At 39.2% G+C, this 23,084-nt stretch overlaps 1 protein-coding gene across 1 annotated transcript in view; it reads left to right on the top strand.

Annotated features, from left to right (window-relative positions):
- Nucleotides 1–23,084, top strand: part of ARSB (arylsulfatase B) — a 177,412-nt gene that overhangs the window by 18,653 nt on the left and 135,675 nt on the right. The window contains exons 2-4 of the mRNA XM_059061387.2: nt 1,900–2,086; nt 12,744–12,934; nt 20,040–20,247. Coding sequence (XP_058917370.1) covers nt 1,900–2,086; nt 12,744–12,934; nt 20,040–20,247 — 586 coding nt within the window. The remainder of the gene's footprint in view (nt 1–1,899; nt 2,087–12,743; nt 12,935–20,039; nt 20,248–23,084) is intronic.

Genomic DNA, 23,084 nt, shown 5'->3' with positions numbered 1-23,084 from the left:
AGCTCACATCCTTCTACTCTGCCATCTTGAACCAATCTCCCTGTTTTATATTTTTGTATGTGTTTCCTATTAATAGAAGATAGCTAGATTGTTACATCTGGGGCTTCCCCAGTGGCGCAGTGGTTGAGAGCCCGCCTGCCGATGCAGGGGATGCGGGTTTGTGCCCCGGTCCGGGAAGATCCCACATGCCGCGGAATGGCTAGGCCCGTGAGCCATTGCCTCTGAGCCTGCATGTCCGGAGCCTGTGCTCCACAACAGGAGAGGCCACAACAGTGAGAGGCCCGCGTACCGCAAAAAAAAAAAAAAAAGATTATTACATCTGCTTTTGCATTCAACCTGTGCAATACAGTTGCCCCTTGAACAACATGGATTTGAACTGTGACGGTCCACTTATACGTGGATTTTGTTCACTAAATACGTACTATGATGCTGCATGATCTGTGGTTGAATCCCTGGGTGTGGCCAACTGTGACGTTATACTTAGATTTTCAACTGCACAGGGGTTAGTGCCCCTAACCCCCAGTTGTTGAAAGGTCAACTGTATATTGTTTTGGTAAAAGTCGTTGAAGAACATCCAGCCTTACACAGATATGTAGTTGGAAAAGAGAGGATTTTTTTGTGTATGTTTTTAAAATAAATTTATTTTATTATTTATTTTTGGCTTCATTGGGTCTTCGTTGCTGTGTGTGGCTTTCTCTAGTTGCAGCGAGCAGGGGCTACTCTTCGTGGTGGTGCGTGGGCTTCTCGTTGTGGTGCGCGGGCTTCTCTTGTTGTGGTGTGTGGGCTTCTCTTGTCACAGTGGCTTCTCTTGTTGTGGAGCACGGGCTCTAGGAGTGCAGGCTTCAGTAGTTGTGGCTCACGGGCTCTAGAGTGCAGGCTCAGTAGATGTGGCGCATGGGCTCAGTTGCTCTGTGGCATATGGGATCTTCCTGGCCCAGGGCTCGAACCTGGGTCCCCTGCATTGGCAGGTGGATTCTTAACCACTGTGCCACCAGGGAAGTCCCCAAGAGAGGGTTATTTTAATAGCCTTTTCATATAATTGTGGGTATTCTATTTTAATATTACACCAAGACTCAACACATGATAATTTCTTAAAATTAGTTGTGTGGTGCTTGCACCCTGGTGATACTTGTGGGAGCCACTCCTAACCTATGGATCAGATGGCCACCTTTTTATTTTTTAAGGAAAAGTTGGTCACTGTCTTTTGAAATTATGCTTTATGTAAGGTAGAATAAGAAATGCTAATCATTATACTCTTTTAAAAAATCAAGTCTTTGGGCTTCCCTGGTGGCGCAGTGGTTGAGAGTCTGCCTGCCGAAGTGGGGGACACGGGTTCGTGCCCCAGTCCAGGAGGATCCCGCATGCTGCGGAGCGGCTGGGCCCGTGAGCCATGGCTGTTGAGCCTGCGCATCCGGAGCCTGCGCTCTGTAACGGGAGAGGCCACAACAATGAGAGGCCCGTGTACTGCAAAAAAAAAAAAAAAAATCAAGTCTTTAAAGATTATAAAAGCTTCTTCTAATCAAACACCAACATCTCATGTGCATAGAAATTGGAACACTTTTTCCTTTATAGATCCACACTTCATATTATGGCTACTTTTTTGAGGTAAGAAGTGAAAACTTAACAGTTTCTAACATAGTTTCTGGATAAATATTTGTTGAAACTATCTAATATTTCTTACCCTGCTTTTATTCATTTCTTTCAAATTCTTATTTATGTCTATTACCTTATTTGAATAAGTGAGAAAAATGCCTTTTAGAAATGCCTTAAACTGGTACAGAAATAGAATTAAACATTCGTGTTTACACATATGTCCAGTAAATTAGGCAACCACTTTATCTGCTTGTTCAGAATGTTTCAACATCATTAATCCATAATTTTATGTTTATCTATTTTAAGATCCACACAGGTTTACAGCACCAAATAATCTGGCCCTGTCAGCCCAGCTGCATTCCTCTGGATGAAAAACTCCTGCCCCAGCTTCTAAAAGAAGCAGGCTACGCTACCCACATGGTCGGAAAATGGCACTTGGGAATGTACAAGAAAGAATGTCTTCCAACCCGCCGAGGATTTGATACCTACTTTGGTAATGGAAATGCACATCTTTCTTTAACAGCTCAGGCAAACTGCAGCCCTCTCATAAAACACAGCCAAGTGTAATCAAATGAAATAACTGGAAACTTGAACACAGAGTAAATCAGTCAGCACTGCTGTGGGGCCACTGTCTAATGCCACCACTGTAAACATGCCTGTGCACTCAGCTCGTGATGGGACAGGCAGTTATCTTTGCCAGGGTTCTACATGCCACGTAGGGGCCTTTGCAGAGTCTGCTACCTCCAAGTCAGAGACCACTCTACTCTTAGAGAACCTTATAACCAAAGGGTGACACAGATTGATTTTTTTAAAAAAGTCCAGGCAAAACCCAATACAAGAATATTTCCTTCACAAAGGTTCAGGATATTTTTTTCTCCTCATGAATTGTGTTCAGAGGTTTTATTTTGTTTTGTATTTCCTGGAGATGATAAAGAAGACTCTTTTTCAATTGACGTCCTCTTTCCTTCTGTGAGATCTGTTTTTGAAATTACTAGACTGGGGAAGATAGATCAAATAAAGAAAATGGGAGGGTAAATAGCAAATGGTAATAGGAAAGATACAAAATAATAAGTATTTTATGGATTTGATAGCCCTATAAAAATAAATGTAAAGCCTACAGTTTTTTTAAAAAAAATATGCTCTCTTTAAACCTGTTACAAACCATTTCTTAACAACCTATTTATCTGTTTATCTTGCCAGGGGCTATATAGCTTTCTGTCAAGTTCTTTTCATATTTTGCTTTTTTTAAAAAATTGGGGTGTAGCTGTTTTACAATGTTTGTTAGTTTCTACTGTACAGAAAAGTGAAGTAGAGTTCCCTGTGCTATACAGCAGGTTCTTATTAGATATCTATTTTATACATATTAGTGTATATACATCAATCCCAATCTCCCAATTCATCCCACCTCTCACCCCCAACTTTCCCCCTCATATTTTGCTTTACATCTAGCTATTCTATTTTATCTGTCTAGCTGTTTAGCTCCCTACCTACCTCCCATTTGTCTCTTCATTTATTTACAAGCTGCCATATCCAAAAAGGAACACACAATGAAGATAAATTTATAAAAACTAAATAGAATTTAAAAATCAGGGTGAGAGGAGGCGGAGTCAAGATGGCAGTGTGGGAAGAGGTGGAGTTAGTGTCTCCCCACAGCTAGGGCGCCTTCTGGCCACTGGTGGGGGACTCTGCAAGGAGACAGGAGGAACCCCAAAGGGAACTGGTAGGACGTAAGGGGACTGAAGGGGGAGGAGAAGTGGAGACCAGACAGGATTGGCATCCCTGAGGCCAGGGAGATTAGGAGAGGCAGGTTAGGGGGGGGCCCTCTGGGAGAAGCAGGAGAGGAGTGGAGGGTGATTGCCCTGCTCACTTGGGCCCAGGTAGCCTGCTGAGCTCCCAGGCCGATCCCCTGCCCTCCAAAGCCCCCTCCAGGCTGTGTAGGTTCTTGGGGGCATAGGAGGGAGGCTGGGGAGATCAGGAGAGGCAGGCAGGAGGCGCCCTCCCAGACCAGAGGAGCAAGAGAGGAGGGTGTTTGCCCTGCCCACTCGAGCCCAGGAAGCCTACTGGACTCCCAGGTGAGGTCCCCTGCCTTCTGAGACCAGGGCTAGGGGGGCACGCCTGGGCCCCTTCTGTTCCTTGAGCCTAACTGCCCCAACCCCCGCACACTGTCCAGGGCATTTCCCAGACCTGTGGGTCCTGAGCATCAGCTCCGCCCACCACCCAAACCTCACCCTTGCTTAGCCCCCACCCTCCACAGCCAAGGCCTTCCCCCCCTTTTTTTTCCCCTTCTTCTCTTTTTTTACTATTGTGGTACTATTGTACATTCCAGTTGTTGATTCATCTATATTTTTATTTTTATATTATTCCTATCTGTTAGTTTTCTAGCCTAATTTTATTTTTTACTTTGTTATTGTTTTTTTGGTTTTTCTTTTTTTTTTTTTTTCTGCCTCCCCAGGTGGCTTGCAGGATCTTGATTCACAAGCCCAGGGTCAGGCCGAAGCTCCTGCGGTGGGAGCTCTGAGTCCAAACCACTGGACTAACAGGGAACCTCAGACCACGGGGAAAATTCATCAGGGTGAGGTCTCACGGAGTTCCTCATCTCAGGCAAGACCCAGCTCTACCCAATAGCCTACTAACCCCAGTGTTGGAAGCATCAGGTCAAACAACCAGTAAGACAGGAACACAATCCCACTTATTGAAAAAATAAAAATCAGATGGCAAAAATATATGTCACAAATGAAGGAGCAAGGTAAAAATCTATAAGGCCAAATAAATGAAGAGGAAATAGGCAATCTACCTGAAAAAGACTTCAGAGCAATGATAGTAAAGATGATCCAGAATCTTGGAAATAGAATGGAGGCACAGATTGACAAAATACAAGAAATGTTTAACAAAGATCTAGAAGAACTAAAGAATAAACAGAGATGAACAACATAATAACTGAAATGAAAAATACACTAGAAGGAATCAGTAACAGAATAACTGAGGCAGAAGAACGAATAAGTGAGCTGGAAGACAAAATGGTGGAAGTAACTGCCAAGGAGCAGAAAAAAGAAAAAAGAATGAAAAGAATTGAAGACAATCTCAGAGACCTCTGGGACAACACTAAATGCACCAACATTCGAATCATAGGGGTCCCAGAAGAAGAGAAAAAACAAGGGTCTGAGAAAATATTTGAAGAGATTATAGTTGAAAACTTCCCTAACATGGGAGAGGAAATAGTCACCCAAGTCCAGGAAGCACAGAGAATCTCGTACAGGGTAAACCGTGGGAAAAACACACCAAGACACATATTAATCAAATTAACAAAGATTAAATTCAAAGAAAAAATATTAAAAGCTGCAAGGGAAAAACAAAAAATAACATACAAAGGAATCCCAATAAGGTACTCAGCTGATTTTTCAGTGGAAACTCTGCAATCCAGAAGGGAGTGGAAGGATATACTTAAAATGGTGAAAGAGAAACACCTACAACCAAGATTACTCTACTCAGCAAGGATCTCATTCAGATTCGATGGAGAAGTCAAAAGCTTTTCAGACAAGCAAAAGCTAAGAGAATTCAGCACCAGTAAACCAGTTTTACAAAAAATGCTGAAGAAACTTCTCTAAGTGGGAAAGACAAGAGAAGAAAAAGACCCACAAAAAACAAACCCCAAACAATTAAGAAAATGGTAATAGGAACATACATATCAATAATAACCTTGAATGTAAATGGATTAAATGTCCCAACCAAAAGACATAGACTGGCTGAATGGATACAAAGACAAGACCCATACATATGCTGTCTACAACAGAGCCACTTCAGAACTAGGGACACATACAGACTGAAAGTGAAGCGATGGAAAAAGATATTCCATGCAAATGGAAATCAAAAGAAAGCTGGAGTAGCAATACTCATATCTGATAAAATAGACTTTAAAATAAAGACTGTTACAAGAGATAAGGAAGGATACTACATAATGATCAAAGGATCAATCCAAGAAGAAGATATAACAATTATAAATGTTTATGCACCCAACATAGGAGCACCTCAATATATAAGGCAAATGCTAACAACCATGAAAGGGGAAATCGACATTAACACAATAATAGTAGGAGACTTTAACATCCCACCTACACCAATGGACAGATCATCCAAACGGAAAATAAATAAGGAAACACAAGCTTTAAATGACACAATAGATAAGATAAATCTAATTGATATTTATAGAACATTCCACCCCAAAGTGGCAGAATACACTTTCTTCTCAAGTGCACATGGAACATTCTCCAGGATAGATCACATCTTGGGTCACAAATCAAGCCTCGGAAAATTTAAGAAAATTGAAATCATATCAAGCATCTTTTCTGACCACAACACTGTGGGATTGGAAATCAATTACAGGAAAAAAACTGTAAAAAACACAAATACATGGAGGATAAACAGGGTGCTACTAAATAATCAAGAGATCACTGAAGAAATGAAAGAAGAAATAGAAAAATACGTAGAAACAAATGACAATGAAAACATGACAACCCAAAACCTATGGGATGCAGCAAGAGTGGTTCTAAGAGGGAAGTTTATAGCAATACAATCTCATCTTAAGAAAAAAGAAAAATCTCAAAAGAATCTAACCCTACACTTAAAACAAAGAAAGAAGAACTAAGAAAACCCAAAGTCAGTAGAAGGAAAGAAATCATAGAGATCAGAGCAGAAATAAATGAAATAGAAACAAAGAAAACAATAGCAAAGATCAATAAAACTAAAAGCTGGTTCTCTGAGAAGATAAACAATATTGGTAAACCCTTAGCCAGACTCATCAAGAAAAAAAGGGAGAGGATGCAAGTAAATAAAGTTAGAAATGAAAAAGGAGAAATGACAACTGACACTGCAGAAATGCAAAGGATTATAAGAGACTACTACAAACAACTATATGCCAAAAAATGGACAACCACAAAGAAATGGACAAATTCTTGGAAAGGTACAATTTTCCAAGACTGAACCAGGAAGAATTAGAAAATATAAACAGTCCTATCACAAGTAGTGAAATTGAAACTGTAATTAAAAATCTTCCAACAAAGTCCAGGACCAGATGGCTTCACAGGTAAATTCTATCAAACATTTAGAGAAGAGCTAACACCCATCCCTCTCAAACTCTTCCAAAAAATTGCAGAGGAAGGAATACTCCCAAACTCATTCTATGAGGCCTCTATCACCCTGACACCAAAGCCAGATAAAGATACTACAAAAAAGGAAAATTACAGACCAATATCACTGATGAACATAGATGAAATAATCCTGAAAAAATAGTAGCAAACATAATCTGACAGCACCTTGAAAGGATCATACACCATGATCAAGTGGGATTTATCCCTGGGATGCAAGGATTCTTCAATATGTGCAAATTAATCAGTGTGATACACCACATTAACAAATTAAGAAATAAAAACTATGTGATCATCTCAATAGATGCAGAAAAAGCTTTGACAAAGTTCAATACCCATTTATGATAAAAAAAAAAAAAACCTCTCCAGAAAATGGGCATAGAGGGAACCTACCTCAACATAATAAAGGTCACGTATGACAAACCCACAGCAAGCATCATACTCAATGGTGAAAGCATTTCCACTAAGATCAAGAACAAGACAAGGATGTCCACTCTCACCACTGTTATTCAACATAGTTTTGAAAGTCCTAGCCACAGCAATCAGAGAAGAAAAAGAAATAAAAGGAATACAAATTGGAAAAGAAGAAGTAAAACTGTCACTGTTTGCAGATGACATGATACTATACATAGAAAATCCTAAAGGTGCCACCAGAAAGCTACTAGAACTAATCAATGAATTTGGTAAGGTTGCAGGATACAAAATTAATGCACAGAAATCTCTGGCATTCCTATACACCAACAATGAAAAATCTGAAAGAGAAATTAAGGAAACACTCCCATTTACCATTGCAACAAAAAGAATAAAATACCTAGGAATAAACCTACCTAAGAAGGCAAAAGACTTGTACTCAGAAAACTAAAACACTGATGAAAGAAATAAAAGATGACATAAACAGCTGGAGAACTGTACCATGTTCTTGGATTGGAAGAATTAATATTGTAAAAATACCTATACCACCCAAAGCAATCTACAGATTCAGTGCAATCTGTATCAAACTGCCAATGGCATTCTTCACATAATTAGAATAAAAAATTTTACGGTTCATATGGAAACACAAAAGACCCTGAAAAGCCAAAGCAATCTTGAGAAAGAAAAATGGAGTTGGAGGAATCAGGCTCCCCGACTTCAAATTATACCACAAAGCTACAGTAATCAAGACAGTATAGTACTGGCACAAAAACAGAAATATAGATCAATGGTACAAGATAGAATGCCCAGAGATAAACCCACGGACATTTGGGCACCTAATTTATGACAAAGGAGGCAAGAACATACAATGGTGAAAAGACAGCCTCTTCAGTAAGTGGTGCTGGGAAAATTGGACAGCTATTAGAATACTCCCTATCACCATACACAAAAATAAACTCCAAATGGATTAAAGACTTAAATGTAAGACCAGACTTAGAGGAAAACATAGGAAAAACACTCTTTGACATAAACCACAGCAAGATCTTTTTTGAACCCCCTCCTAGAGTAACAGAAATAAAAACAAAAATAAACAAATGGGACTTAATTAAACTTAAAAGCTTTTGCGCAGTGAAGGAAACCATAAATAAGACAAAAATACAACCCTCAGAATGGGAGAAAATATTTGCAAATGAAAAAACAGATAAAGGATTAATCTCCAAAATATACAAACAGCTCATGGAGCTCAATATCAAAAAACCAAACAATCCAGTTTAAAAATGGGTGGATGACATAAATAGACATTTCACCAAGGAAGGCATACAGATGGCCAAGAGGCACATGAAAAGATGCTCAACATCACTAATTATTAGAGAAATGCAAATCATAACTACAATGCGGTATCACCTCACACCAGTCAGAATGGCCATTATCAAAAAATCTAGCAACAATAAATGCTGGAAAGGGTGTGGTGAAAAGAGAACCCTCCTTCACTGTTGGTGGGAATGTAAATTGATAAAACCACTATGAAAAACAGTATGGAGGCTCCTTAAAGAACTAAAAATAGAATTACCATATGACCCAGCAATCCCACTACTGGGCATATACCCCACAAAAACCGTAATTCGAAACGAGACATGTACCACAATGTTCATTGCAGCACTATTTACAATAGCCAGGACATGGAACCAGACTAAATGTCCATTGACAGATGAATGGATAAAGAAGATATGGCACATATATACAATAGAATATTACTTAGCCATAAAAAGAAACGAAATTGAGTTATTTGTAGTGAGGTGGATGGACCTAGAGTCTGTCATACAGAGTGAAGTAAGTCAGAAAGAGAAAAACAAATACTGTATGCTAACACGTGTATATGGAATCTGAAAAAAAAATGGTACTGATGAACCTAGTTGCAGGGCAGGAATAAAGAGATAGACATACAAAATGGACTTGAGGACATGGGGTGGGAGGGCGAAGCTGTGGCGAAGTGAGAGTAGCATTGACATAGCATCTACATACGTACACTACTGAATGTAAAATAGTTGGCTGGTGGGAAGCAGCAGCATAGCACAGGGAGATCGGCTGGGTGCTTTGCGATGACCTAGAGGAGTGGGATAGGGAGGGTGGGAAGGAGGCTCAAGAGGGAGGGGATATAGGCACATGTGTATGCATATGGCTGATTCACTTTGTTGTGCAACAGAAACTAACACAGTATTTTGAAGTAATTATACTCCAATAAAGATCTATTTTTTAAAAAACAGGATGAATAGAAAAAGATGGAATAGTTGCTTGGCACCGAGTTATTTTAAAAAAAAAAACAACACCTGCCTGGCTGTAGCAGACTTCACATTCAACTCTGAAATTTGGGACTTCTTAAGTTCAAAGGAAAAAAAAAGCAGTCTATAAGAGTCACATTATTTATAAGTTAAATGGAAACCAGATGTTCAGGAAGAGTAAAGCACTTTCTGGCTCTTAGACCTGAGAGAAATTTCTCCTTTGGGAGAAGGTAAGGTGACAGCATCCTCAAAAACATCATTTTAGTAATAAAATGGTGGTTGTCTTATAAATGTTTCTTGAGACATTCTCTTATTCAAGCTAGGACCAGAGCATCAAAGTACATTTCAGTTCAAGTGATTATATGGGGCCCACACAGTGCAGTTGAAGCTCACAACTCTATAGTGCCTAGTTGGAACCACAGTTTAAGTCAAGATGTAAGGACATCCAGATGTGACACCGTGTGCCCCACTCCCTTCTGAGTTGTCTAGCAGACATTGCTTAATCAATAATGCCTTTCTTGATGAATCTGGATATATCCTCAGTAGCCTTAAATAGCTGTTAAAAACAGGACTTGGGTGTAAGACCTCTTTGTCATCTTGGAAATTCTAGAGGAAAAAACAGCTTCTATGTCCTTTGACAATTTCAATCAGGTCTTTGCTTAATGATGGGTCGATACCTGTACTCTGGCAACTGAAAGAATATTTTAATTGTTTTTATTAAAAACCAAATTTTGGGCTTCCCTGGTGGCGCAGTGGTTGAGAATCCGCCTGCCGATGCAGGAGACACGGGTTCGTGCCCTGGTCCGGGAAGATCCCACATGCCGCGGAGCAACTAAGCCCGTGAGCCATGGCCACTAGGCCTGCGCGTCCGGAGCCTGTGCTCCGCAACGGGAGAGGCCACAACAGTGAGAGGCCCGCATACCGAAAAAAAAAAAAAAAAAACCAAATTTTATATTTTAAAATTATATATTTAAACCAAATTATATATTTTAAAATTCAGTTGGACAGAGGTGGAAATAATATCCTTTTATGAGAATTAATAAGCCTAACTTGATTTAGACACCCCACCACACATTCATGGAAGGGAGACTTGCAGAGAAGGAGGGCATGATGACCATGCAGTTGTTATCACTGTTATGACTTAGATGTTCTGTTAAAAAACAGATGGTTGGGCTTCCCTGGTGGCGCAGTGGTTGAGAATCCGCCTGCCGATGCAGGAGACACGGGTTCGTGCCCTGGTCCGGGAAGATCCCACATGCCGCGGAGCGGGTGGGCCCGTGAGCCATGGCCGCTGAGCCTGCGCGTCCGGAGCCTGTGCTTCGCAACGGGAGAGGCCACAACAGTGAGAGGCCCGCATATCACACAAAAAAAACAAAAACAAACAAACAAAAAAAACCAGATGGTTGTGGGCCTGGTTGCACAACTCTTGAGTACACTAAGAACCATTGAACTGAACAGCGTAAGTGAGTGATTTGTATGATATGTGAATTATTCTCAATAAAGCTGTTAAATACAGCAGTCAGATTTAATTGTTCAAAATGTAGTTTCTCATTTTTCCCCAAAAAGCATCGGCTGCCGTCTTCTTTAGACTTAGCATGTAATTTCAAATTTGTGAATCATTGTTATGAGAAAGTTCTATGTGACTGTCACATGGTTGCTTGGTATTAGTTTGGCCAAGTATGTGAATAGATAGTTCTATTATGTGAATAAAGAGTTCTATTGGAATCCTATTTGTACTAACTTTTTAATATTTATGGTTTATACATCTTTTTATCAAGTATATCCTCTGCATGTATTTCCCCAAATGATAGAAAACAGTTTATTCTTACAGATAAAGAACTGAAGTGATTCTTCAAGGTGTTACCAGCAGTTACGAACCCCAAATAGAACACCAGTGTCCTGACCCCTTTAATTACCCATATAAGGACTGAAATTATTTTCATGGATACATTTGTTTTTCGATTACATATTAACTAGCAAACACAATGGCTTTCCCTTTCTGTTACACATGTAGGAGAAAAGATTACCATTTAAAGAGTTATCTTAAAACTAAGATATTCATTGTATTTAGGACCTTGAATTTACTGAATCATGGAAAAGGAGGAAATTAATTTAAAATGAATTCATTTACTAGGTAAAGTATGTAGGGCTTTTAATTGTGATTATAAGAAATATTTAGAACTGGGGAAAGAGGCCAATTTTATTATCTTCATTTTAATGTTAATAAGCAGTGTTTGTCAGGAGATAGCTCAGAGTCCAGCACAGTTATTTCTTTTGAATAGCTCTATTGAAGTATAGTTCACATACCATGTAATTCACCCCATTAAAATGTACAATTCATTGATTTTAAAATAAATTCACGAGGTTGTACCACTGTCACTACAATCCAAATGTAGAACATTTCCATCACCCTAAAAAAGAAACCCCATACACATTAGCAGTCACTCCCCATTTTCCCCCAACCCTCATAGCCCTAGGCAACCACTAACCTACTTTCTGTCTCTACAGATTTGCCTATTCTGAACATTTCATATAAATAGAATTATATAACATGCACACAGCTTATTTTAATATTTTAGGAAAATATGGAACATTTGCAGGAACAACTAAACTTGAGAAAACATTTCTCCCACGTTTAAGTCTAAATTGTGGGATAGGCCATTGATGCCATTTAAATTGGGGGTGAAACTGAGATCACCAAATGTAGAAAATTCTAATTTCAACGCCAAATGTTAGTTTGCTCTTTTGGTGGTTATGTTTAGAGATCCTCTGTTTGGAAATCTTTTGTGTCTTTCACCAGTGGGTGTCAGCATCTGACTAAAGATGATGCCTCCAAGAGCTACTTCTGTAAATAACCTTGAAGCCAGTCGACCAAGGTCAATATCAATGTTATTTGAATTCTGCATTCATTTATGTGATCACCTCAGAGTAAAAATTTGTAACAAATCACCTGAACCATATGCTATATTAACCATTAGATAGCTTTAAAAGATTAAAATGTCATCACCTTTACTGAATTTAAACTCTGATTTTTAAAAACATATTTACTTGGAATCACCCACTTTGAGAGTTACGTGATAGAGCTTATATTCTAAAGACTTGGCTAAGGGATGGATTTGAATTTTTTTTACAATAACATTTTAATGCCTTATGCTAGCAAATATAGAGATGTTAAGAAATGGTTCTCTGATTAGCCTGGTCATTTGATTAGCCCCGACATGGATAATCAATTGCATTAGGCAATTAAATGCTGAAATCTTCATTTGTTTAACATGTTTTATGCTATGCTGACTACTTTCATCTCCCATTCTCCTTGTAGGATATCTTCTAGGTAGTGAAGATTACTATTCCCATGAGCGCTGTACGTTAATCAACGCGCTGAATGTTACACGATGTGCTCTTGATTTTCGAGATGATGAAGAAGTTGCAACAGGGTATAAAAATATGTATTCAACAAATGTATTTACTGAAAGGGCTACAACCCTCATAACTAACCACCCGCCAGAGAAGGTAAGTCTTACTTTTTTATTGATATCAAAATTGTGTGAAGATAGCATCTCTTCAGGTGAATATAGGAAAAGGCCACTGTCCTTTAGGGAAACACCTAATAAATTCTAGGGGAGTCGCTTTCAAATTCTAGAGTACCTCAGTGTCACCTGAGAAGCTTGTTAAAAATAGAAATTCCTGGAGCCCACCTCTAAAAGTCTGATTCATTAGGTCTGGGAAAAATCCATATATCAATATTTTAAGGAAACTCAAGGGTGATTCTGCTGCACGTGGTCCCCAGATCACACTTTGAGGAATGCTGTGCATATAGTGTTTCAGTACAAATATAGTTTTATTATTTTAGTATCCTGTGTGCAGGTGTGGCAATTAGTAAATTGACTTTTTCAAAAAATGTTAGGCTTATGTACAAGATGAGGCATTATTATGGCAAACTTTCTGTTAGGTATCCACAAACTTAAGGTTCAGGGCAAGTTCTCTAACTTTGTATTTCCCACCTCTCCTCCAAGGTTATTTTGGCTATTCTAAATATTCTACATTCCCATGTTTATTTAGAAGCAGCTGGCCAATTTCTACCAAAAAAAAAAAAAAAAAAGTACCTGCTTGGATTTGGATTTCATTGAATCTGCGGACCAACTTGGGGACAATGACATCTTAACAATATTGAGTCTTCTAATCTATAAACATGGTACACTGATGAGCCTGTTTATCACATCTACCATACTGAAACTATTTGTGTATGTCATGTGCTGAAATCTTTTGACTTATTTACAGATAAAAGTAGAAAAGAGTCTGAATAGCCTTGACATTTGTTGTTGTCGTTGTTAATCTGGAGTTAACCTCCTGAACCCAAGTTTAAGCTGAATTCTCTGGATTTAGCTTATAAATGCCTTTAAATCAGATATTTGTGTGGTCAGATATTGGGCCCAAAATATGGCTTCATTAAGAACTGTATTAACATGCCCTCAAAATTAGACCTTCAATAGGACTCTAACACAGCAAATTACAGAATGTGCAGTGTTATCCAGTTTTTCCAGTTTCCTGAGCTTTGCCTCTTTGGCAGTTACTGAAGGTCCTCAGTGCAGATCACCATTTGGATTCCTGTTTAGATACCTGTTCAGACTTGGTACCTGGCTCCTGACTCCCTTTTTGACATAGTTTCTTCCTGCCTACCCTAACATAGCATTGAGTGTCTTTCCTGGTATCTGTCCTCAGCTTTACCCCACTTTTGGCTTTTTTTTACTCTTTCATGCTGACCTGTTGGAGTGGCCATGCTTGCTGTGGAACATGGAAGAAATTGGAATATTCTCTCAAATATGTAGACATAAGCAGATTTTAAATCTACATCTAAACCAGTATTCAGGTAGTTGGACAGATAACTGCTAGGTAATTGGCTTAAGTTCTCAGTTTTCTTCTGTATGCTTGGCATGTTATAGATAAGGTTAAAAACCCAAAGAACAAGATAAGGTCTTGAGGGAACTGTGATCCTTGTCCTGTCCTTTGAAGTCTGAGGTGGGCATCATTTTACAGGTAAGCAAACTGGCTTAGAGAAGTGAGGTAACTTGTTCAAGACCACAGAATCAGAAACTGTACTGTTTAACTCCAGAGCTCAGTGCACTTGACAAGCCTCCCTAGTTCACAGTTTATATCCCAGACCAGAGACTGTGAGCCCCAGTGTGTGATTCAGCTTAATGGTTCCAGTATACAATACAATGACAGTATATTGGGATCATCTGGAAAGCTTGGAAGAAATACCACTTCCAAATATTGTGATTTTTTGGTCCGGGGTGGGACCCTATCACTGGTATTTAATTATCCCTCTGCCCCTACCTCCAACCAGTGATTCTGATGTGCAGTCACTATCGATTCCTCTCAAGCACAGAGAAGCAAGCAGAAGCCAGCTGCCCTTGACAAGTTCACAATATACCACTATTTAATCATGCAACAAGTATAAGATGCCTACAATAAAAATTAGTTTCCATTGAGGAACAATAGAGTATTCTCTCCCAGTGTCCATAACATTAATCAAATAAGAGGAAGCACCTGGGGTGAAATCATTCCTGGTGGGTGGGCTGTCTCAACTGGTGTAGTGGGGGAAGGCTCAGGAACTGAGGAAAACTGTAGGCCCTAAGAGCTCACAAGCCACCCACACCCGTGTGATGAGTATGGTGCTGCTCAGAGGAAATATGGAAATTGCTGGGTGAGAGGTGGTCATTTTCCTACAGTGACTGAAATGTTCCGAAGCAGTAGCCAGCCTTTTCAGCATCCCCAAAGTCAAGTTTGAAGCATAGACATAAATGAATGAAATAATCAATGGCTGAGTAATAGCCCCAGAAAGTTTAAGACAACAAATGCCAATGTTTATAGTTTCAATTCTCAATGAAAGGATGCAGCACACCAATTACAGGACTTTCATCATTTTATTCCAACATTGAATCTAATTCTGTTCTAACTTCTCTGTGCTATCTACAGACTGTAACATAGGCAACTTGCTCTAAGATGGAAATCATTAAAGAAATACAAAGTATCCACAAGCTGACTTAAAAATGTGTCTGTTTTAAAGAGCACTCAGAGAAAAAAAGCATATGTAGCTATTTTTTAACAGAAACACAATTGGTGCTGGAATCAGGGAGATATTGCTAATAACCATTGCGCAGTGTTAAGAAGGAATGTCTTTTCTCTTTTTTCTACAGGATGATTCCCTTAGTACTAATACTACAATGTGAAAGTAACACATTCACAAAATATTGTTTGGTTAAAAATAGCCCCCCTCAAAACTTTGCAGAATAAAAATAAATGTTTTCTCCCATACCTCATCTACTAGCAGCTTCTTAAAACAAATGTGACTTTTTAGTGGTAGACACTTACTTTTTCCTGTCACAATTTGGAAAGAAATGTCTTAATTTGGAAGTCAAAGAGAATAACACTTTAAAAACATATCATATGCTTTTTTAAAAGTTATACTTTAAATTAGGGAAATGTACTAAAGAAATGAATTTAAGGCTTTCTTCCTTACTGGAATTAGCATAATGAGAAAGGGAAATGAACCCTTAGCACCATTTTAATATGCTAATAACTTTAGGTTATAATGTCATACTTCTACTTAATACCTAAACATTTGGTTGGTCATGATTCACATTTAGGATTCCATTTATAGACCTAAAGAAAGGCATACAGCTAGGGTTGGTGTAAAGGTGGCAGCTGTAACTGGGTTGGTGAGGGCAGAGATCTGGACCCAAGAAAGACCAAGGGAGAGATCAAGGTCCTGCAGAAACCCGGAGATCTATGGAGATCAAACTCGGGTCCAGGACTTTGGTGTTTTGAATCAGGATGTCAGTAAGGTCAGAATGGGCCTGAAAGTCTCCAAAGGCTAAGGGTCCATTAGGTTGGAACGCAAGTCAGTAGACAGAATAATAATAATGCGCCCATCCCCAGGATGGCGGCGGCTGCTCACTTTGGGCTAACAGTGAGCTGAGGTTGGCAGATGTAGGGAAATTGGCTACAGCTGTTTACTGGGAGGGTCTTAGGACAAGAGGCTGCAGGTGGGTTCCTGACTGTGGTGGAGAACCTGGGGGCCCAAGTTAATTGTTTTTTCCACTGGGCTACCATGTGGTAATAAGAAGAGTACTCTGTTAATTTTTTTTTCAGTTTAAAAGTAGTATAGAAATGTTTCACATCTAGCACTGTTGGCAAATGAGTTGTTCCATGAATAAAGTTCACCTTGTGAGAGCTGAAACTTTATTTTTACAATATTGGATGGAAATACTTTAAAATGTGGTACATTGGTCCTCACCTCATTAAATGGGCTACACTGTTTATCATTCTGACTCCTGGTGACCCAGAGCCGTACCGATGTGTGCAAGGATGTTTACCCATACACTAAATGGTCCTAGATCACTGTTGACGAAATGGGAACAGGCAACTTGTTTTGTTCAAGAATCACCTTTACCTGTAAGTCTAGTTGGCAGGTAGCGCCCTTTGCGGGGCCTGTAACAGTCATAGGCCAGGGAAGACTGCATCTCCCAGGGGTTGTTTTCATTTTCTCTTCTCAGTTATGCCTCTTCTGTTTGAATTAACAGGAGCCTGACCACTGGAAAAATGGGGGAATTGTTGTAGTATTATCATTTTAATCCCTCAAGAGCGAGGGTCATGTCTTCAACCACTAAAGAATAATTACAGGAAAGGTTTTCAAGTAATTTCTTGCTATATTTAACAAAGTGTGATTTCCACACTGAATATTTATAAGACCCTTTAATAATAGTCCCAGAAACATTCTTTTTTCCCCAGAGTGGTTATGAGATCTCCCCTCCACCACCCTCCCCAGCTATCGCCTCCAGGGATCACTTGTTGGCTGGAAATGACCTGCCTTCCTTCCCCCTTTCTCTCCTTAACCACGGGAGCTGCTGAGTTGCCCGTAATGGCCTGGGTGAGCACTTTCTCGTGAAACAGTGAGCTCCCTTTCTCATTTCTCCACCCCTGTCCACTGTAGAGAATCCAGACCAGGGTCACAAAGTCTAATGTTTACAAGGGCCAGGCTGCTACCCTAAATAAATGAAGTCATTCAGGTAGGACAGTGGGGAGACTAGAAAATCAGAGAGCCCTTGGGGGAGGCTGGGGGTCTCTGTTTCTCATACTCCAGCCATTTGTTGTCAGATGGAGTGTGGACCTGGAGTTGTCAGAAGTTCTGATTTTTCAAGAAAATAAAAAAACTAAACAAAACAGGTTTTCATGTGACATTTCCTGATTTTTAAAACTTCATGTGGGTTGTAGATTGTTGTAGCTTTCCAAGTTTTTAATCCGTCCCCATCCAGACCGTGGCTGGTGGCTGGGGCATGGGCTTGGTCTACTGCTGAAGATCCAGACGGCGGTTCCCACTGCAGAACCTCACTGTGCTGGCAGGTCCTGGATGCCCCTGCATATCCTTTCCCCTCCAAACGTCTTCTTCCTCCCCACCTGGGCGGGGCATCTGCTGGGATTCCCTTCACCATGGTCTGGAGGAACAGGACTTTTCAGTGTGACTTGTGTGGCTGGAGGAGAACGTGCATGTGTCAAGAACAGCAGAGGCAGAGCTAAAGCCGTGTCAGAGTGGTTAGTGTTGCCTTTTGGAGTTGGAATTTGGAATGTGTTCCCATGGAAACAATGTAAGAACAAAGCCTAGGGTCTACCTCATCATGGTTTTTATTCCATCACCTGCATCCTTAGTAAAATAGGTTTTAAAGTGATGTCTTTGATATTGAACGGTCGTTTTGAACATTTTGATTTTGGGGAAAAGGTGTTTCTAAGTTCCAAAGATCTGAACTAAAAATACTGTCTTGGGTGTCTATTTGAGTTCTATATGTATATACCCATTACTGTATCACAGTGATGTGTAATATGTAATTAAAACAACAGTAATGAATGAAATATGAGCCCACCTCCCAGTCTGCATTCTAACTTTTCTCCATTCCTTTATGAGATTTAAATGCCTCAAATACTCCAACAGAATTATGTTTTTACTCTTGGGTTGAGCCAGTTGTTGTCTCTGAGGGTTTTCAATTCATTAAAGAATTCTATAGGAGCACAGTGAAGAGAGCCTTCAGAAAGACTCATTAAGGGGAAGAGGCTGACTCAGAATATCACTAACATTAAATTCTGTAAGTTGGGTAAGAGGTAAAATAGAATCAATGTATCATACTCCTTAGTTTCCAGGAATTAAATTGTCCTATGTTTGGTCCTAGATCAAAGACTAATAAGGCATGGTGTTCACTTGTTTTCTTATAAAAATATAAACAATCCTTAAACCTCTCCTAAAAGGTGGTAACTTATTTTTCAGCTAAAGCAGAAAGCTAACCCATCTATTGGGACATAGCCACACTGTAATAGTGGGGTTTCCAATAGGAAATTGCTCTGCAATTAATATGAACTTGTGCAAGTCATATAACCTTTCTAAGCTTCAGTTAACTTACCTGTAAAATGGGTGTAGCAGGGTGGTTTTGAGTATTGTATGAGACAGAATTATTGGTATTATTATTATTATTTGTTTGGATCAGAGCATTCTAGGCCATTTTAGAACTCAAACCTTTATTTTCATAAAATTCACCCATTTAAAGTACACAGTTCAATAGTAAATTCACAGAGTTGTGCGACCATCACCACAGTCTAAGTTTAGAACATTTTCACCACCCCCAAAAGAAGACTTGTACCTGTTATAAGTCACTCATCCCTCCTCTCCCCCACAACTCCCTACAGCTTCAGGCAAGCACTAGTCTACTTTCTGTTTCCATAGATTTGCCTATTCTGGACATTTTATATGAATGGAATCATACAAAACGTGATCTTTGTGATTGGTTTCTGTCACTTTACGTAATGTTTTCAAGGCGTATCTATGTTGTAGGATGTGTCAGTACTTCATTCCTTTTTACGACTGCATCATATTCCTTTTATTGCTGTATATTGCTGAAAATATACCACATTTTGTTAATCCATTCATCAACCGGTGGACATTTTAGTTGTCTCCACTTTTTGGCTATTATGAATAATGCCACTGTGATCATCCATGTACAAGTTTTTGTGTAGATTTATGCTTTTGTTTTTCTAGGAATGGAAATGCTGACTCAAATGGTAACTATATCTTTAACAATTTCAGGAACTGCCGAGTTGTTTTTCAAACTGGCTGCACCACTTTACATCCCCATCAGCAATGAATGAGGGTTTCAGTTTTTCCACATCCTCACCAACACTTCTGATTTTCCATTTTAAAAATTATAACCCTCCTAGTGGGTATGAAGTGGTATGTCAGTGTGGTTTTTATTTGCATTTCCCTAATGACTAATGATGCAGAGCATCTTTTCATGTGCTTATTGGCCATTTGTATATCTCCTTTGGAGAAACATCTATTCAAATTCTTTGCCCATTTTGTAGTTGGGTTAATTGAGTTTTCTTATTGAGTTGTAAGAGTTCTTAATATATTCTAGATACAAGTCCCTTATCTGATATATGACTTACAAATATTTCTAACCCAGTTTGTGAGTTGTCTGAATATTACTTTTATTAACTGATAAATCTGGGCTTCTCTCTATATATTTAATGCTTCCAGGCCCTCTTAACTGATTTGCACAAACTCTCTTTCCAGCCTCTGTTTCTCTACCTTGCTCTCCAGTCTGTCCACGAGCCCCTTCAGGTCCCTGGGGAATACCTGAAGCCATACGACTTTATCCAAGATAAGAATAGGCATTACTATGCAGGAATGGTGTCCCTTATGGATGAAGCAGTGGGAAATGTCACCACAGCCTTAAAAAGCCGTGGGCTCTGGAACAACACAGTGTTCATCTTCTCCACAGGTAAGTCCGTCAATAGGAAAATCATCTCTTGGCAGAGCCTAGGACATAGTATTCAATAAATGGAATGAAGATAAATTTGAGCATTTAGCAATTCCTTATTAAAATAAATGCTACAAGAGTGGAGACATGATAATAATGGATAGAAAAATGTGTCTAAGAATTATGAGCCTTCTCCTGTCTTCCTTCAGATATCAAAATATTGTGGGAGTATGCTTGAAAACAAGCTCTCAGTAACTGAGTAAGTGAGAGTGGACAACACTCCTATGCAGGGCAGCTGGGCAGTGAATCCCTGAACTGACTTGTTTCCAACAATCTCTACAGCCCAGGCATCCTCTATGAAGAGGACTTCCGCTAACTAGAGGGGGTCTCTGTATCGGTGCAGGGGCAGATTGTGACATTATGAAGACACTTAAGAAATGGAACCATTTAAATCTAGGCTAGAGTCTCCAAGTATAGATTTTTTTATATTAAAATTTTCTGACAATAAAGTCATACATCACTGATTACAGAAAAAACAAAAGAAGGGAGAAAAAATTTTTGACAAATCATTTTCATTATGGCAATGTCATTCTGATTCCTAATCTGTTATATATATGTGGTTTTTGGTTTTTTCCCCCCTTCTCATTAGACATAGTTTTCTAAAATTTCCCTATGATGTGCTTTAGGTGTAGATTGTGGTTTATTCATTATGCTGAGTACTCAGAGAGCACTTTCCATCTGAAAATGCAGATCCTTTTGTTATGGGAAACTTCCTTGTGTTCTTTATTTCAGTATTGTTTGGCCCTCCATCCCAACTTTCTCCTATTCTCTCTGTACAAAACTCCTGTTATTTGGATATTGGATCAATCCTCTAATTTTCTTAGTTTTTTTCCTCCCCTATTTTCTTTATTTTTCTTCTACTACTTGGGAAATTTCCTTATCATTATTCTCTAATCATTCTATTGAATTCATTGCAATCGCCATTTTATTCAAGTCTATTTTATTGTTTTATTGGAGCATAATTGCTTTACAATGTTGTGTTAGTTTCTGCTGTACAACAAAGTGAATCAGCTATACATATACATATGTTCCCCTATCCCCTCCCTCTTGTGTCTCCCTCCCACCCTCCCTATCCCACCCCTCTAGTTCGTCACAAAGCACTGAGCTGAGCTCCCTGTGCTAAACAGCAACTTCTCACTAGCTATCTATTTTACACATGGTAGTGTATATATGTCAATGCTACTCTGGCAATTCGTCTCACCCTTCCCTTCCCCACCTGTGTCCACAAGTCCATTCTCTACATCTGCATCTCTTTTCCTGCCCTGCAAATAGGTTCATCGGTACCATTTTTCTAGATTCCATATATATGCGTTAATATACGATATTCATTTTTCTCTTTCTGACTTACTTCACTCTGTATGACAGACTCTAGGTTTTTCCATATCACTACAAATGACCCAATTTCATTACATTTTATGGCTGAGTAATATTCCATTGTATATATGTACCACATCTTCTTTATCCATTCATCTGTAGATGGACATTTAGGTTGTTTCCATATCCTGGCTATTGTAAATAGTGCTGCAATGAACATTGGGGTACATGTATATTTTTTTGTTTTTTATTTTATTATTATTTATTTAGTTAGTTTTGGCTGCATTGGGTCTTTGTTGCTGTTGCTACATGTGGGCTTTCTCTAGTTGCGGCGAGTGGGGCTCCTCTTCGTTGCGGTGCACGGGCTTCTCGTTGCCGTGGCTTCTCTTGATGTGAAGCACAGGCTCTAGGCGCGCGGGCTTCAGTAGTTGTAGCACATGGGCTCAGTAGTTGCGGCACGCGGGCTCAGTAGTTGTGGTGTGCAGGCTAAGTAGTTGTGGCTTGTGGGCTCTAGAGCTCAGGCTCAGTAGTTGTGGTGCACGGGCTTAGTTGCTCCACAGCATGGGGGATCTTCCTGGATCAGGGATCGAACACATGCCCCCTGCATTGGCCGGTGGATTCTCAACCACTGCGCCACGAGGAAAGTCTCTGGGGTACATATATCTTTTTGAATTATGTTTTTCTCAGGGCATATGCCCAGTAGCAGCAACCACCATATTTTTTAATTGTCAAAAACTCTTTCCTGTTTTCTGATAACTCCTTTTTTGTAAAGTTTATTTTTATTTTATAAATGTAATAATTTATTTCTCCAAAGCCTGTGCTCTTAACCATTAATTATATATATATATATATATATATATATGTATGTGAATGTGAGTGTGTATGTAGGTATGTGTATACATATACATATATGTGTGTATTAGGTATACACATACATGTATTTTTTTTTACTTTTTAAAAAATTTTTGTCAGAATATAGTTGCTTCACAATATTGTATATATTTTTAAGTTTGCTTGTACTCCCAACTTTTTCTCTTCTAAGGTCATTTGTATCTTTCTTTTGGTCTGTCTTTCACGAAGGAGGCTTTTTCAGACCCCTAGTGATCCTTGGCTAAAACCCAAAAATTTGATTGGAAACTCCAAGGATGAGGTCAGGACTTGTCATCTGGTAAGTTTTACTGTAAAGTGACTGTGTGAGAAGTATGAGGTGACACGTTGAGGAATTAATCTGGGTATTCTACTTATAGATTTTTAAAAGAGTTGTTTTGTTTTGTTTTGCTTATAATTAGGCATGGTTATGGAACATAGCATTTACTGAGTACTTACCATGTGTGGGACATGGTTCTAAGTGCTTTACATGAATTAGTTCAGTTAATCCTCACAGTAATTCTCTGGGGACTCTTATTATCCCATCTTGCAGATGTGAGAACTGAAGCACAAAGAGGCTAAGTAACTTGCCTAAGGTCACACAGCCAGGCAGAGCC

The sequence above is a fragment of the Kogia breviceps genome, chromosome 4 (genome assembly GCF_026419965.1).
Source record: "Kogia breviceps isolate mKogBre1 chromosome 4, mKogBre1 haplotype 1, whole genome shotgun sequence".
NCBI classification, from domain to species: domain Eukaryota; kingdom Metazoa; phylum Chordata; class Mammalia; order Artiodactyla; family Physeteridae; genus Kogia; species Kogia breviceps.
This window is presented reverse-complemented; position numbering and strand designations above follow the sequence as displayed.